At 37.9% G+C, this 14,645-nt stretch overlaps 4 protein-coding genes across 5 annotated transcripts in view; 3 read left to right on the top strand and 1 right to left on the bottom strand.

Annotated features, from left to right (window-relative positions):
* LOC107568994 (DNA repair protein REV1-like) overlaps positions 1 to 6,875 on the top strand; it is a 15,027-nt gene extending 8,152 nt beyond the window's left edge. Inside the window, exons 12-19 of the mRNA XM_016254996.1 lie at positions 986 to 1,230; positions 1,503 to 1,696; positions 2,258 to 2,491; positions 2,588 to 2,699; positions 4,627 to 4,820; positions 4,929 to 5,079; positions 5,171 to 5,273; positions 5,790 to 6,875. Of these exons, the coding sequence (XP_016110482.1) occupies positions 986 to 1,230; positions 1,503 to 1,696; positions 2,258 to 2,491; positions 2,588 to 2,699; positions 4,627 to 4,820; positions 4,929 to 5,079; positions 5,171 to 5,273; positions 5,790 to 5,901 (1,345 nt within the window). The 3' untranslated portion in view covers positions 5,902 to 6,875. The remainder of the gene's footprint in view (positions 1 to 985; positions 1,231 to 1,502; positions 1,697 to 2,257; positions 2,492 to 2,587; positions 2,700 to 4,626; positions 4,821 to 4,928; positions 5,080 to 5,170; positions 5,274 to 5,789) is intronic.
* Positions 6,876 to 7,184: 309 nt separating this feature from the next.
* txndc9 (thioredoxin domain containing 9) lies at positions 7,185 to 11,540 on the top strand. Its single transcript, XM_016254935.1, has 4 exons — positions 7,185 to 7,476; positions 8,738 to 8,856; positions 8,956 to 9,210; positions 10,893 to 11,540. Exons 1-4 carry the CDS (start codon positions 7,291 to 7,293, stop codon positions 11,011 to 11,013), a joined length of 681 nt encoding a protein of 226 aa, XP_016110421.1. The 5' UTR covers positions 7,185 to 7,290; the 3' UTR covers positions 11,014 to 11,540.
* LOC107568970 (39S ribosomal protein L30, mitochondrial-like) lies at positions 11,103 to 12,943 on the bottom strand. Of its 2 annotated transcripts, none has more exons than XM_016254973.1 (5): positions 12,633 to 12,943; positions 12,479 to 12,550; positions 12,244 to 12,390; positions 12,073 to 12,146; positions 11,103 to 11,986 (listed from the first exon to the last, which is right to left on the bottom strand). In XM_016254973.1, exons 1-5 carry the CDS (start codon positions 12,681 to 12,683, stop codon positions 11,854 to 11,856), a joined length of 477 nt encoding a protein of 158 aa, XP_016110459.1. In that variant the 5' UTR covers positions 12,684 to 12,943; the 3' UTR covers positions 11,103 to 11,853. The 2 variants fall into 2 exon arrangements, with proteins under 2 accessions (XP_016110459.1, XP_016110464.1); XM_016254978.1 differs by having other exon boundaries at positions 12,479 to 12,538.
* Positions 12,944 to 13,236: 293 nt separating this feature from the next.
* LOC107568942 (ES1 protein homolog, mitochondrial-like) overlaps positions 13,237 to 14,645 on the top strand; it is a 13,934-nt gene continuing 12,525 nt past the window's right edge. The window contains exon 1 of the mRNA XM_016254946.1: positions 13,237 to 13,600. Within this exon, the coding sequence (XP_016110432.1) occupies positions 13,565 to 13,600 (36 nt within the window). The 5' untranslated portion in view covers positions 13,237 to 13,564. The remainder of the gene's footprint in view (positions 13,601 to 14,645) is intronic.

Genomic DNA, 14,645 nt, shown 5'->3' with positions numbered 1-14,645 from the left:
GGTAAACTGAAGCGCTCTTTTAACTTAACCAAACGCATTCTATATGAGATAAATCAGATATACATCAAATAAACACAATATTACAACGTACAATTGCACAAAAGGCTGCAAACGAACAGCGCGCATCTGAAGTGTCTCTGAAGGAAATAATGCATTATTTATCGGCTTTAAGATATCGGCCAAATTTTCTTATTGGGCCGATACCGATAACAGAAAAAATGAGCATTTATCGGCCGATACCGATATGGTGGCCGATATATCGTGCATCCCTAAATTAAATTAAATTATATTCCAGTTTTAAATGTGCTTCTGATTACAGATAGCCTGGGATTACACAAGATTTGTATTTTAAAGACAACCAGTTGGAAGGGAGCATAATTTGCCTTTTGGGTTAAAATAATTTTTTAATATGAAATTCGAATGATATGACAATAAGAGATTAGACTGTACAGAAATTGAAATCTACACGCTAATACACACTATAGGCAATGCTGATGTTGTTAACATTAATAATTTGAGAATAAAGTATAACAATAATAGTAATTTGCATGGATTGATGTGATATGAGCTAACCGATCTTTAGATTAAATTGGTTGTGCGATTTATTGTAATGCTTTTTTCCTCAGTTGGTCAGAACAAACGTGACCGACTTCAGATGACAATATACGGTGAAAATTCTTATTTGGGTCATATATTCCATGACGTAGGCTAGAATCTGTGATTGCGAAGTACTGTAAATATCCACACCGCTGCGGTGACTGATTGCCACACACACATACTCTTCAAAACATTATATTAATCCGCGCTGAAGCCGCCGGCGCACAACCCATGCAAGGAAGCTAATGCCGCAAACAGCTGCAATTGCAGGTTTTCAAACAAAGATGGCGACAAAGAGGCAAAACTTAGGGACTGCAGCTTTAATATTGACTGATAACCAAACTATTTTTGATATACATTTGACATTCACATTACTGTCACATTGCAGGTCTGTTTCACTTGCTCAGTCCACAGACAGGGGTCAGCTGATTGCCGCTGAAGCCATTAAGCTATTCCATGCCATGAAATTGGATGTAAAGGACATGAGGGGAGTGGGACTGCAGGTGCAGCAGTTGGAGGGATCGCATGCAGACCCATCAGGACAAGGGCCCTCTCGTGGTTGCTCGATCAAAGACCTGCTGCTGGCCAAACAGCCTGCCCACAGCCCCAAGAAAGACCCACCAGCACCACAAGGTTGGAGCAGTGTGATTAGGACAGGGTTTTTCAAATCCAGCCCTGGACTGTCCTGCAGAGTTTTAGATTTAACCCTGGTCAAACACACCTACTGGTTACTCTGAATACCTTGATTTTCTCACTCAGGTGTGTTTGATTAGGGTTGGAGCTAAACTTTGCAGGACAGTAGCCCTGCAGGGCCAGATTTGAAGAACCCTGGATTTATAGGCTATGTGTAGGATTTATGTTGGTATCTAACTGTAAAAATGCCTTCCCTGTTGCTTGTTTTTTAGATGGTTTAACCAGCCCTTCTTTATCCAGAGCTTTCTCCTCCAGTCAGGAGAGAATTACCCCTCCATCCTCACCACCTTCCACCAGCTCTGATCCAATGCCTGGAACGAGTAAAGGAGGACTTCACCATCCACATACCCTCAACCATGTCAAGACATGCCTAAACGTCAGCATTGAGGTGCCATCTCCCTCTCAGGTTAGATTCTCCTCGCTTGAATGCACCTCAGAAACAAAAAGTACACAGACTATGCCTAATATCCAGACAGCAGGGTCATCATCTTATAAGAAATGCTTTTATTTAAAAAAAGATGCATTCGATTGATCAAAAGTGACGGTCAACATATTTTGTTACAAAATATTTCTAATGCTCTTCTTTTGAACTTTCTATTTATCAAAGAATCTTGATGTATCAGTAAAAATGTATCAGTTGCAACAAAAATATTAAGCACCACAACTGTTTTCAACATTGAATACTCAGCATATTAGAATGATTTTTAAAGGATCATGTGACATTGAAGACTAGAGTAATGGCTGCTGAAAATTCAGCTTTGTCATCACAGGAATAATTACATTTTAAATTATATGAAAATAGAAAATTTTAAATAGTAAAAATATTTAACAGTATTGCTGCTATTTTTATTTATTTTTTAATAAATGCAGCTTATTAAATTTTTTTTTTAAACATTTTAGCGACCTCAGTCTTCTGAATGGTAGCATATCAAATGAATTGTAAGCCCCTGTTTTCCCTTTGATTCAGGTGGACCAGTCTGTTTTAGAGGCTTTACCTGTAGACATAAGGAAACAGGTGGAGCAGTCCTGGAGACACAGAGAGGAGCAGCCCAGCACCTCGTCTCATCTCTCAACCCCGCCTCGAACCTCCTCTTCTCCACCTCCAGGTCCATCACTTGGCACCCTTGTACTGCAGCTCCCAAACCAGCCAGGTCAACCATGCACAACGGGCTTTATACTAGAGCTCCCTGACTTCTCCCAGGTACATGCTATTAACATCCCAACCACAGGGAGGAAACATGGTGAAATGACCATCAGAAACTAGTGTTTTAGATACCCTAACCTGAACTTTTAACAGGTTGACCCAGATGTGTTTGCAGCTCTTCCCAGAGAGCTTCAGGAAGAGCTGTGCTCTGCTTATAGAAACAAGGGAAACGCTCAAGCCCATGTTCAAGCTCAAAGCAGCGCTGGTGAGTAAAAATGAGTCAGGTAATGAGTGGAGGACAGAGGAGCCTCTTAAAGAAGTTGTTACAGGTCTGTGAGAGCCAGAAATCTTGCTTGTTTGTAGGTGACCAAATACTTATTTTCCCGAGGAATTTACCAATTAATTCTTTAACAATCCTACAATGTGATTTTCTGGATTTTTTTTTCTCATTTTGTTTTTCATAGTTGAGGTATACCTATGATGAAAATTACAGGCCTCTCTCATCTTTTTAAGTGGGAGAACTTGCACAATTGGTGGCTGACTAAATACTTTTTTGCCCCACTGTATCTGCACCATATACATACATTTATTGTATCTCTTGAAGAGTGTTTTCCCTTTAAAGGGATAGTTCAACCAAAATGAAAATTGTTATCATTTACTCACCCTCATGCCGTTCCAAACCAGTATGAGTTTCTTTCTTATGTTGAACATAAAAGAAGATATTTTAAAGAATGCGGGTAGTCAAGCAATCAAGCTATTCCTTTAAGGCCAAATGTCAGAAAGAGTTGCTTTGCATGTACATAATAGTTGAACTGTGTGCATAAAAAATTCGTTTAAGTTAATTTCTTAAAGGGGTCATATGATGCGATTTCAATTTTTCCTTTCTCTTTGGAGTATTAAAAGCTCTTGGTGCTTAAAGAAGATCTGTAAAGTTGCAAAGACTAAAGTCTCAAATCCAAAGAGATATTCTTTATAAAAGTTAAGAGTCAGCCACGCCTACCTAAAACGGCTCGTTCTAACACGCCCCTCATATCTACCGTGTGTGCTGTGATTGGTTAGCTGGGCCAGTGTGTGTTGTGATTGGCAGCACTCGGCACCTGGTCGGGAAATGTCATGCCCCTTACCATAGCTGCCTGCGAGCTTCAGTGTAAATATTGCATCAAAATCAAATCTTTTTGAGCGATTTAAACCCGGATGATTGTAACCATTCTAAGTTTGTCTGCCTTGGGAAAGCTAGCATGTCTCCGAACATAGTGATAACACTCTTTACCTTCTCTAGTGCAGCTCAACCAGGTCTCGTCCCATTCGTCGATCTTTGTGATATCACAAATCCCGGAAAATATGCGTTGTAGTCCAAACGAGTCGTTCGTTGTAGTTTTTAAAAAGTGATTTCTGTTAAATAAAATATCTCCTTTTGAATTGGACTTTGAGCTTTGTAACTTCGCAGATCTTTTTTATGCTCAAACAGCAACATTACAGACTAACTAAAGTTGAAAAAGTGTAGATCTTAAAAAATAGTGTAGATCTGAAATGTCTTTTTATAACTTTTTGTTAATTGTATACCTTGTGTAATTTATTGAGAGATCGCCATGAAAATAGCCTTGATGATGGCATGGTGTTAAAAAGTGAATAAATAAATAAACTTAAAAAATACAACAACCTTGTTGATTTTACTTTGAAGAGTTTTTCCAGACCTATCTAACCAAGAGCTCATTCCTCTATTATTATGAGCACTCACACAGTACTTTTTTCATCTTACTGAAATACTGCACATTGTAATTTGATGTTTACATTTAGTTTTTATTAACAAAGTAGTATAGATGTGTAATGTTTCCCAGTTATTGACATTTGTCACATATTCTATCTGCCATATGCCTTGTGCTTTATATATATATTTTTACATTTGACCTTATTTGTATATTTGTATAGTTGTATTTTGTATTTAATCTGTATTTATGTTATCTGTATGCACCCAAGGGTCTGAGAGTAACGCAATTTCAATTCTCTGTGTGTATGTCCTGTACATGTGGAAGAATTGACAATAAAGAAGACTTGAACTTGTCATAAAATAACATGACACTTTTCAGCTTATCGATTTAATATTTAAGTAATTAACCAGAGTTCAGCATTAAGTAATTAACCACTTCCACACACCATACACAATGTCTCTAACCTTGCTCTCTTGTTTCTAGTCGAGCAAAAAAACACACTTCCTCAATTAAAGCAGCCTGCAGTGGGGAAATTGAAGCGCCGCTACAAAAAGAGAAATGCTAGTCCTGCCAAAAAGGGTCCAAGTCCACACAAAAAACTATTTCCTGGAAACAGCCCTGCCAAATCCAGCCCCTCCAAAACACTTCCTCTGCCACTCAAACAGCCAGGCCTCAAAGTAAGCCTGTATTCTTCTGCCACTTGATACTTTAAATACATCTGTGTTCAAAATGTTGACAATTTTGAGGGAAAAAAGGTATTTATCTGAGATGTTTTTCATTGGTAGACAGAAAATGTACAGTGCCCGTCCTCTTCGAGCACAGCTGTCCCAGAGATGCTGTCCAAATTTAATCCCCGCCCAGTCCCAACCCTAGCGGGAGCTTATGAATTCAGTCACATCAGGACTCTGCTTCATGAATGGGTCACCACCATCTCAGGTATGGCAGAACAAGAACTTTTTACATACCAGTATATATTTGCACATATATTGTGCAGTTGATTTATTTGTGTGGCGCTGCATATTCACAGAACCTATGGAAGAGGACATTCTCCAGGTGGTGAAGTTCTGCACAGAACTCGTGGAAGATAAAGACCTGGAGAAACTCTACCTTGTCATCAAATACATGAAGAGGTATAGCTCTGAATTCTTCCTGGCTAATTCCTACAACAAACACAAGTACATTATAAATCTCACCAGTAGTAATAATACACTACCGTTGAAAAGTTTGGAGAGTACGATGATTTTTTGTGTGTGTGTGTTACTATGTTTCTATTTCAAGTAAATGCTGGTCTTTTAAACTTTGAATATTCATCAAATAATCTTGAAAAAATGTCACTGTTTTCAACATTATTCTTATCAATATTTCTTAAGCACGAAATCAGCATATTAAAATGATTTCTAAAGGATCATGTCAAATTACATTTAAAAAATATGAAAATCGAAAACAGTTATTGTAATTAAGCAGTTATTTTATAATATTTCTATTTCTACTGTATTTTGATCAAATAGAAATGCGGCTTTGGTGAACATAAGATACTTCTTTCAAAAACATTTCAAAATCTTACTGACCCCAAACCTTTGAACAGTAGTGTAGGTTGATTGGGCCTTTCTTAATTCAACTATTTCATCGTTTTAACTTGGTTTCAGACTAATGCAGCAGTCCTCTGAGTCAGTATGGAGCATGGCCTTTGACTTCATCCTTGACAATGTTCAGGTAGTGGTACAGCAAACCTACGGTAGCACTCTGAAGATCACATAGGAGGACCGTCCTAACCTCTGTCACTGTGACATCAGCCCAGACCTGCCACCTCATCATGACCTGTGAGAGACAACAAAACCACTTGAGTCTGCCAATCATTGTAGCATCGCTTGTCCTCTCCTCAGAGGATTACGAGATCATGCCAATGATGACGAGGAACAGATGAGCATGCCAGCTACATTCAGAAGCAGCTGAACACTGAGTTTTTCTTTCATCATGATGTCAATTCTAGACTGATGTCTAGAGGTATTTTGGTAACACTTTTCAATCAGGTTGGATTTGTTAACATTAGTTAATGCATCGAGTGTCACGAACTAACATTGAATAATTTTTGACAGAATTTATTCATCTTGGTTATTGTTACTATTTTACTACTTCTTGTTAGTTACTAATGCATTAACCAATATTAACATACACTACATTTGTAACATTTAAAGATGTATATGTAAAAATGATCATTTTACAGCACTTTAAATCTTGGTTAAAGCATTATCGATTTTTAGTTCATGTTACCTATTGGGTTAACTAATATTAACATGTACAACCTGGTTATAAAATGTTACCAGAAGGTTGTTTTTTTTGTTGTTGAATGTTTTAAATGCACTGACTGTCATAAACCAAGCAAAGCAAGCCTCTTTGCTTTCTGTTAGCTTTTTGGATTTTTTCTCTTGTCTTTCTTTTCTTAATTTCTCGTACTCCAGAACATGTGTTTATCTTGAAAGCCTCAGAAGTATTTACAGACTTTGTAGCAAAGCAAAATGGAGTGGCATGTTATTTGCCTTTTATGGATCAGTCTGAGATGTTAAAAGTGGAAATCGGAAAAACAACCCCTTCTATCAAAGTCAGTTTAGCATGTGGATACTAACATTTTATGTAAAGCTAACATTTATGTTTTTCTAGAAAAATATTACTCCTCCTTATTGATTGTTTTTTGTTGTATGTTTGTCTGTATGTGTAAAAGAGCTAAGAGAAAGAGATAAGCTTTTGCTTTCGCCTAGAAACAAACAGCATCTCCCTGACATGGCTGCATCAACACTAACTGCAGTTACTGAAACCACGCCTTCTTTCTTTGCGTGCACATTTGGGCGGCATTATGCAAATATTTCCACATAGTGAGGTAGATATGTGGGGGCGTGTTAGAACGAGCCGTTTAAGGGGGGCGTGGCAGGGTCTTAACTTTGATAAAGAATATCTCTTTGGTTTTGAGTCTTTAGTCTTTGTAACTTCAGGGATCTTATCTATGCACAATCAGCTTGCAACACTCCAAAGAGAAAGGAAAACTTGAAATCGCATCATATGACCCCTTTAATGGGATGTTACACTTGTCAGTATGTAATTGCAACCAAAATGGTGCTGTATTTCTAAGAGGCAGTTAGGAAGTGAGAGGAAATGGCCAGTCAGTCCATGGAGGTTGTTGCGAAAGCTCTGGAGCAGCAGGTGCTGCATTCGGCACGGATGGTGGAAGAGCAACTGGATGCCGAACTGGAGAAGTTGGAGCGTATGGATGAAGATGAGCTGGAGCTACTGAAGGAGAGAAGGCTTGAGGCCCTTAAGAAAGCTCAGAAACAGAAGCAGGTGAGTATTATGAATGTTTTTAAAGAAATCTTGGTCTAAATTTTGATCATGTATAAAATGTAGCATTACAATGTTTTAGCTCCCTCTCTATTCTCTCTTTACATGTTACCTCTGGGCTCTATTCTACGAAAACATGGTGTGTCTTTTCTATTCTACGCAGATGACACTCAAATCTATTTACCAATCAAGAAAAACAATTCCACTGTGATTACTTCTCTTCTGAAATGTTTAGAGGAGGTTAAATCATGGCTAGCCCAAAATGTCCTCTTCCTAAATGAAGACAAGACCGAGGTAATTGTTTTCGGTCCAAATGATAACTCTCAGTGTATAAGCCCTGAGTTAGAACGTTTATCCGTTTTTAGATCCTCGCGGGTGCGGAACCTAGGTATTCTAGTCGACCAGCATTTAAAATTTGATAAACATATCTCTTCTGTCATTGGGTCCAGTTTATATCAGCTTTGTTTACTGTCTAAAATTATACATTTTCTCACTCCAAAAACTTTAGAAATGGCTGTTAATGCGTTCGTTACGTCTCGTCTAGATTACTGCAATTCTTTATATTGCGGTATATCTAAATCTCAAATTGCGTGTCTTCAGCTTGTCCAAAATGCTGCGGCCAGACTTCTTTCAAAGTGTCGTAAACATGAACACATCACTCCAATTCTTAGATCTCTACACTGGTTGCCGGTTTGTCAGAGAATAGACTTTAAAATTCTCCTCTTTGTATACCAATCCCTACATAACCAATCTCCTGTCTATCTATTTGACCTTCTTTACTTCTATACTCCGGCTAGAAGCCTACGATCCTGTGACCAGGCCTTGTTGGTGGTCCCTCACGTTAGGCTTAAGCGTAGAGGGGAGCGTGCATTTGCAGTGGCAGGGCCACGACTCTGGAATACCCTACCTTTAGAGATTAGAATGGCCCCTTCTTTGTCTGTTTTTAAGTCCTTGCTAAAAACTTATTTGTTTTCCTTAGTGTATTGACTACCATGATATGGTCATTTTTAAACGTGCGGTTTTAAAATTTTGTCCGGTTTGTTCTCTGTGTATATGGTAAAATTGTTGCTCTTCTGGAAAGCACTTTGGTCAGCCTGGTGGCTGTTGTATATGTGCTCTACAAATAAAATGAACTTGAACTTGAATGTTTATTCAAAATGAGTGAGGATCTACATGAGGGGTTTATTACAGTGCATTGAAATAGATCAGATTCCCTCACTAGTGTGTTTAAACGTTGTGATCTGTTGTATGTGTCTGTCTTCAGGAGTGGATATCTAAAGGACATGGTGAATACAGAGAGATCCCAAGTGAGAGGGATTTCTTTGCTGAGGTTAAAGAAAGCAAAAGTGTGGTCTGCCATTTCTACAGAGACTCTACCTTCAGGTATTTGAGGACATTTTTTCCCTTATATTATCCTTGTATTTTGGATTATAAATCAAATGTGCAAACAGATATTTTCAGTGTTTAATTTATTTTCCAAAGATGCAAAATTTTGGACAAACATCTAGCTGTTTTGGCGAAGAAACATCTGGAAACAAAGTTCATCAAACTAAATGTAGAGAAGGCTCCATTCCTAACCGAGAGGCTGAGGATCAAGGTCATTCCCACACTGGCTCTGGTGAAGGACGGGAAGACTAAGGATTATGTTGTGGGCTTCACCGATCTGGGTAACACGGATGAATTCCCTACTGAAATGCTGGAGTGGAGACTGGGCTGCTCAAATATCATTAACTACAGGTAAGTGAAGGAGATAGTACGATAGTTAAACACACTGAGGTGGTACAGGGTCAGGCCACCATGCAGGAGCACCAGAGTTGTAAGAGCAGGGCATGGTATTTCGATGTAACAATAGCCGGGTTTCCATCCAAAGTTGCGAAATTAACTTATGCGCAAAACTGGAATATCGCATAAAACATACGCGAACAAGCATCGTTTCCATCCAACAAGTCAAAGAGAACACTAAACACAAAATCGTCACCTGATAAACTGGCACTGTAAATCACTAAGAAAAGTAGGAGAATATAATAATTTTCGTACATGATAAATTGCTTGCGCCTCAGAGCGAGCAGACGAAAACGAAATGAATAAACATTCATTGCTTTCGGAGGTGGATGCTGCTGTTTGGGAACGCAGTCGTGTAAGACATTTCTGGGAGGCAATTATACAGAAATACTTTGATGACAGACTTTGCTCGTGCATTTCCGAATGACCATAACAACATTTCAGATGCTGTGGAATGAGATTGGTCCGCTGGTTAGTCAGGTTTTGCTGTCCCATAGCGCAAAGTCACATGACTTTTTTGATGCGCTTGGAGGAATTTATTTGCAAAATGCATTTCCATCTCCCATTATTCGCACAAGTCAAAAACCACCTCAAGCAAGCGTAAAAACTTTTTTGCGAATTAAGGGATTTTTATTCGAAATTGGGTGTTTCCATCTCATTTCTCATGCAATACTTCAAAATGCTAATTAAAATAGGGTGATGGGAACATAGCTAGTGTACTGTCTGAGTTTGACGGATCGATGGACAGATATGCATTGATCTGAACACGCCTCCTTGGATTAACATACAATGATGGCGCATGATAAGAGGCGTGTTGAAGAATCATGTCACGATCCTACCAATTTCTGGGCATGGATAAAAAAAAAAAACATTTGCATTTTAAACTAGGGAGTTAGTTTTGAGTTCTGAAACTTGCAGCATGTTTTTATTCTAGAGGGACCTACAATAAAAAAATATATTTTTTTACATACATAGTATATGTGTAAATATCAAAACATTTTGATTTCCATTTCATGATCCGTTTAAAAATTTAATTTATTCCTGTGATGGCAAAGATGCATTTTCAGCAGTCATTACGCCAGTATTCAGTCACATGATCCTTCAGAAATCATTGTAATGTGCTGATTTGGTGCTCAAGATACATTTCTTATCAGTGTTGAAACCATGATTTTTTTTCAGGATACTTTAATGAATAAAGATTTAAAAAAAACAGCATTTAAAAAAAAAAAAAAATTATCATGTAAATTTCTTTACCTTCCTTGCTGAATAAAAGTATTAATTTCTTTACATTTATTTTTTATTAAAACCACTTTTACATTTTTTATACACAAACACACTTTTCTGTCTTTTTTCCCCAGTATTCAGTCACATGATCCTTCAGAAATCATTGTAATGTGCTGATTTGGTGCTCAAGATACATTTCTTATCAGTGTTGAAACCATGATTTTTTTCAGGATACTTTAATGAATAGAGATTTAAAAAGAACAGCATTTAAAAAAAAAAAAAAATTATCATGTAAATTTCTTTACCTTCCTTGCTGAATAAAAGTATTAATTTCTTTACATTTATTTTTTATTAAAACCACTTTTACATTTTTTATACACAAACACACTTTTCTGTCTTTTTTCCTTCTATAGTGGGAATCTATTGGAGCCACCAACTATTGGACAGAAGTCAGGGTCAAAGTTCACCAAGGTGGAGAAAAAGACCATCAGAGGCAAAGGTTATGACTCGGACTCAGAATCTGATGAAGATTAGAGGACTATAAAGCTCCGTCTTTCTCAGGGCTTCCAACATAACAGTCCTAAATCTTGTAACACCACTTTGTGGTCACTTTTTTGTTTGTATTTTTGCAGTGTCTATTTAATTTCTTCTCTTTCACCTTTGTCTTATGTTTGCCCATTTTAAGATGACTGAATACCACCTGATAGTGTATTTATACTTCATTTCATATCTCTTTAGGTTTTAATGTACAGAAGCGAAACTTTTCTATGGAACATAATTCTGGTGAAGGTTCTGTCTTTAGTGCTGATTTATCATCTAAGGAAGATTGAGTTTTTGCAAGACAGAAGAATCAGACGCATTTAAACAATGGTGCAAACACAAACTCATTATTTTTGCCTCTGATAATGCTCAGATGTCCGATCAGTGAGCATTGAACAAGTGCCAAGGAAGCAAACTTCTGTATTCCACTAAGAATTTCCACCTCTTTCTCCCATTGATGTGAAGGATGTGCATTTTCTTCCTTTTATAGCAGTACATGACTTATTAAAAAAATTATATAATATGGCTGTTTTGTTCATGTCAATGAATAATTTTTTGTCTCACTGAACATATTAGTGATTTAAATATTACATCACCTGAGTGACTGATGTTTTGTAGAAGACAAAGATCTAGTAATTTACATTTTACATTCATGCAATTGGCTGTCACTATTATCCAGAGCATCTTACATTTAATTTGAAGTACACATTTACATTTGATCAGTTCTTGCGTTCCCTGGGAATGCTCTACTGTTTGAGCTACAGTAAAGAAGACTGCTATTCAAATCTTTATTAAACAACAAAAACACAGCACAAATGGTAGGCCACAAAAATTCTATGACTCGATGGCTTTTTGCTCAAGTGGTTTGAGGAGACGTTTCACCACCAGCTCGCCTTTGCTATTCAGATATGTGTTAGCCATGTCCTCTTCAGCAGGCAATCCATAGGGAAGCTTGAGAGGCTCAATCCTGCAGATAAAGATATTATTTTAATATGTTTATTCTAATGGTCAGCAATCATGTTAAACTGATTTAAATGTGCAAGTCCAGCTTACCGAACTAGATGCTTAATGATTTTCAGTAGATTGTTCACTGATGAGGTGTTCTTGTGGATACGGGGTTCATGTGCCTGGTGATAAAGAACATGTATTGAATAATATTTCACTTAAATTTGATCCTTTCTTATTAGAATACTGTAATTTTACAAAAAGATGATCACATCCCACCTTCATAAGCCCCAAACTCTTCACAACCTTCTTTTCCCAATAGGGTCGTCTCATTGTGCTTTTAACTCGTGTCACTATATGCAGTTTATGTGGGTGTTCTGGATCACCACCAAACTTGTCATGTTCTTTTGCTCGTTCCTCAAATACCTGAAGGACGAAAATATGGTGTGATGTCATTAAGTTCAATATAATTAATCGAATAAAACGATGCAAGTACATTTGAACCGTCATATACCTGTGGAGGGATGCGACTCTTAGTGAATTTAGTGCGACATGATGTGGCTTGTGTCAGATTCTGCAATGACAGCTTTAAAAAAAGGTCTCATTAAACACTTTTTTTGACATGGTTATCAAATCAATTACCATGATGAAATGTGAAAGAATCTCACCTTTGTGACACTGGAGGCAGATGTTAGAAGAGCTCGATACAGTCCTGCCATGATTACACAGACTGGCGTTGACTTGAACGCTAACGTTACTTAGGAAGGTTATTAGCTAGCAAGCTAGTTATAATTTAACATGTCCAGTTCAACACTCAATAAATGGACTAACGTTATATAGTGACCACAACCGCATGAAATAATTTAATGTTATTTACTCAAATACCCATGTTATTGTGATATTTTAACGGATAAACGTACCATAACAACTAACTACACTACAATGCATGCATGCATGTCAAATAGGTTGACTTGGAAACGGAAACGACTCTGCGTTAAAAGAGTCATTTCAAAATAAAGGTTACCCATCCGGAGCCTTAGAACGGTTCATTTCAAAGAACCGGTTAAAGATTATTCCACGATTCTGCTTCGATATTACATGTTCTAAAACTTTCCAATGAACATATAAGCACACATTGTTTATTACCGTTTTATTAAAAAAGTGTAGTGTTTAATTAACAGTTAATGTGTTTATTGTAATTTCATCTTGAACCCAAGTATATAATTTACATTTACATTAAACAATAATAAATCTCTTGGTTGTTTTTCCCCCTTGCCTAACTAAATTATTAAATTATGCTAACTAATTCGGACGTTCTAAAATAAATGTTCGAAAGAGACGATTTTCAGTTCAGCCAAGTTGTTTACTCAGAACGAATCGTTCAGACTGTTCAACAGATTCACTAAAAGGTCCGACTCGACTGAACGATTCATTTATCAAATATAAATCACTCTTCCGCAGTGGCACCATACTCATTTGCAAAACGCAAAAGTTCGTAGCCTTTCAAGTTCATTGCGATCTTCGTTGAGTTTGTGGCTTCGTTTCGCTTAGAGAATGGGAAAGCGTGTAGCTGTAGTGTTGGCAGGCTGCGGTGTCTTTGATGGAAGTGAAATCCACGAGGCGTCAGCAAGCTACTGTAAGTTTACATGTGAACCTCCGATTATCAGATCTAAAAATCTCCACTGCATAGAATGCAATAGCAGAGGTCAACAGAGCATAGTATAATACCAATGCAACAAACAGTTGATCCATCTAGAGCACATGAGTAGTCAAGTTGATTTCTTTTTTTATCAGATCACTAATTTAAACATGGACATGGCACAACCATATGAATGGATTGTAACGCATTGCACTGTCTTCACTCCTGACAAAGAAGCAGCACCTCTTTTCCCATTTTTGATTATCCGGGAGTGACGCGCTGTGACGCGCTGCCAAGATGGCGACGGCCGGATCCGCCCACTTTGAGCTTCAAAAACGTTCTTTAGAAATGGACCTATGAGTGATGTCCAAGCGGCAACCTCCCGCTCTCTCTCGTGAAGCCAACAAGGAAGTGACTTAAACTATAATTCGTCAACTGGCCGCTAGATGCTGGCTGCAAAAGGGAGTCAATCCCATAGACTCCCCATGTTATTAAAATACCCAACTTTACAGCAGAAAAAAACATGTTTACAGCCTGGTTCAAAAAAGTATTTTTGGTCTATATAGCTAATTTTGCCCTTCATGACAACTGTGAGGGGGGTGAATTTTTTTTATAAGTCATCCGTTTAAATTATATTAAGCCTTAAAGTTCTGCATAATTAAGGGCGTGGCCACTTGAGTGACAGGCAGATTGCTGCTGCTGTCACCACCTTCGAGCTAGGTGGGCGTGGTTTCAGCAACCAGCTCCCGCCTTTTTGCCCATTTTCGATTATCTGGGCGTGACGCACGGTGACGCTGCCAAGATGGCGACAGCCAGCTCTGCCCACTTTTGAGCTTCAAAAACTCTCTTCAGGAACCTACGGGTGACGTCACGGACACTATGTCCATGTTTTTATACAGTCTATGCTGATGTCACGGACACTATGTCCATGTTTTTATACAGTCTATGCTGATGTCACGGACACTATGTCCATGTTTTTATACAGTCTATGCTGATGTCACGGACACTATGTCCATGTTTTTATACAGTCTATGCTGATGTC

Source organism: Sinocyclocheilus grahami, unplaced genomic scaffold (genome assembly GCF_001515645.1).
Source record: "Sinocyclocheilus grahami isolate Dianchi unplaced genomic scaffold, SAMN03320097.WGS_v1.1 scaffold28.1, whole genome shotgun sequence".
In the NCBI taxonomy this organism is placed as follows: Eukaryota; Metazoa; Chordata; class Actinopteri; order Cypriniformes; family Cyprinidae; genus Sinocyclocheilus; species Sinocyclocheilus grahami.
The sequence above is the reverse complement of the archived record's forward strand: the minus strand, read 5'-3'. Positions and strand labels throughout refer to the sequence as shown.

Bases quoted from the DNA above. Each gene is read 5' to 3' on its own strand.
- txndc9 (XM_016254935.1), top strand. From the start codon at position 7,291: ATGGCCAGTCAGTCCATGGAGGTTGTTGCGAAAGCTCTGGAGCAGCAG. The intron at 7,477-8,737 runs GTGAGTATTATG...GTCTGTCTTCAG, and splicing joins AAGCTCAGAAACAGAAGCAG to GAGTGGATATCTAAAGGACA. The intron at 8,857-8,955 runs GTATTTGAGGAC...TATTTTCCAAAG, and splicing joins TACAGAGACTCTACCTTCAG to ATGCAAAATTTTGGACAAAC.
- LOC107568970 (XM_016254973.1), bottom strand. From the start codon at position 12,683: ATGGCAGGACTGTATCGAGCTCTTCTAACATCTGCCTCCAGTGTCACA. The intron at 12,391-12,478 runs GTATATGACGGT...TTCGTCCTTCAG, and splicing joins AGAGTCGCATCCCTCCACAG to GTATTTGAGGAACGAGCAAA. The intron at 12,147-12,243 runs GTGGGATGTGAT...CTTTATCACCAG, and splicing joins AGAGTTTGGGGCTTATGAAG to GCACATGAACCCCGTATCCA.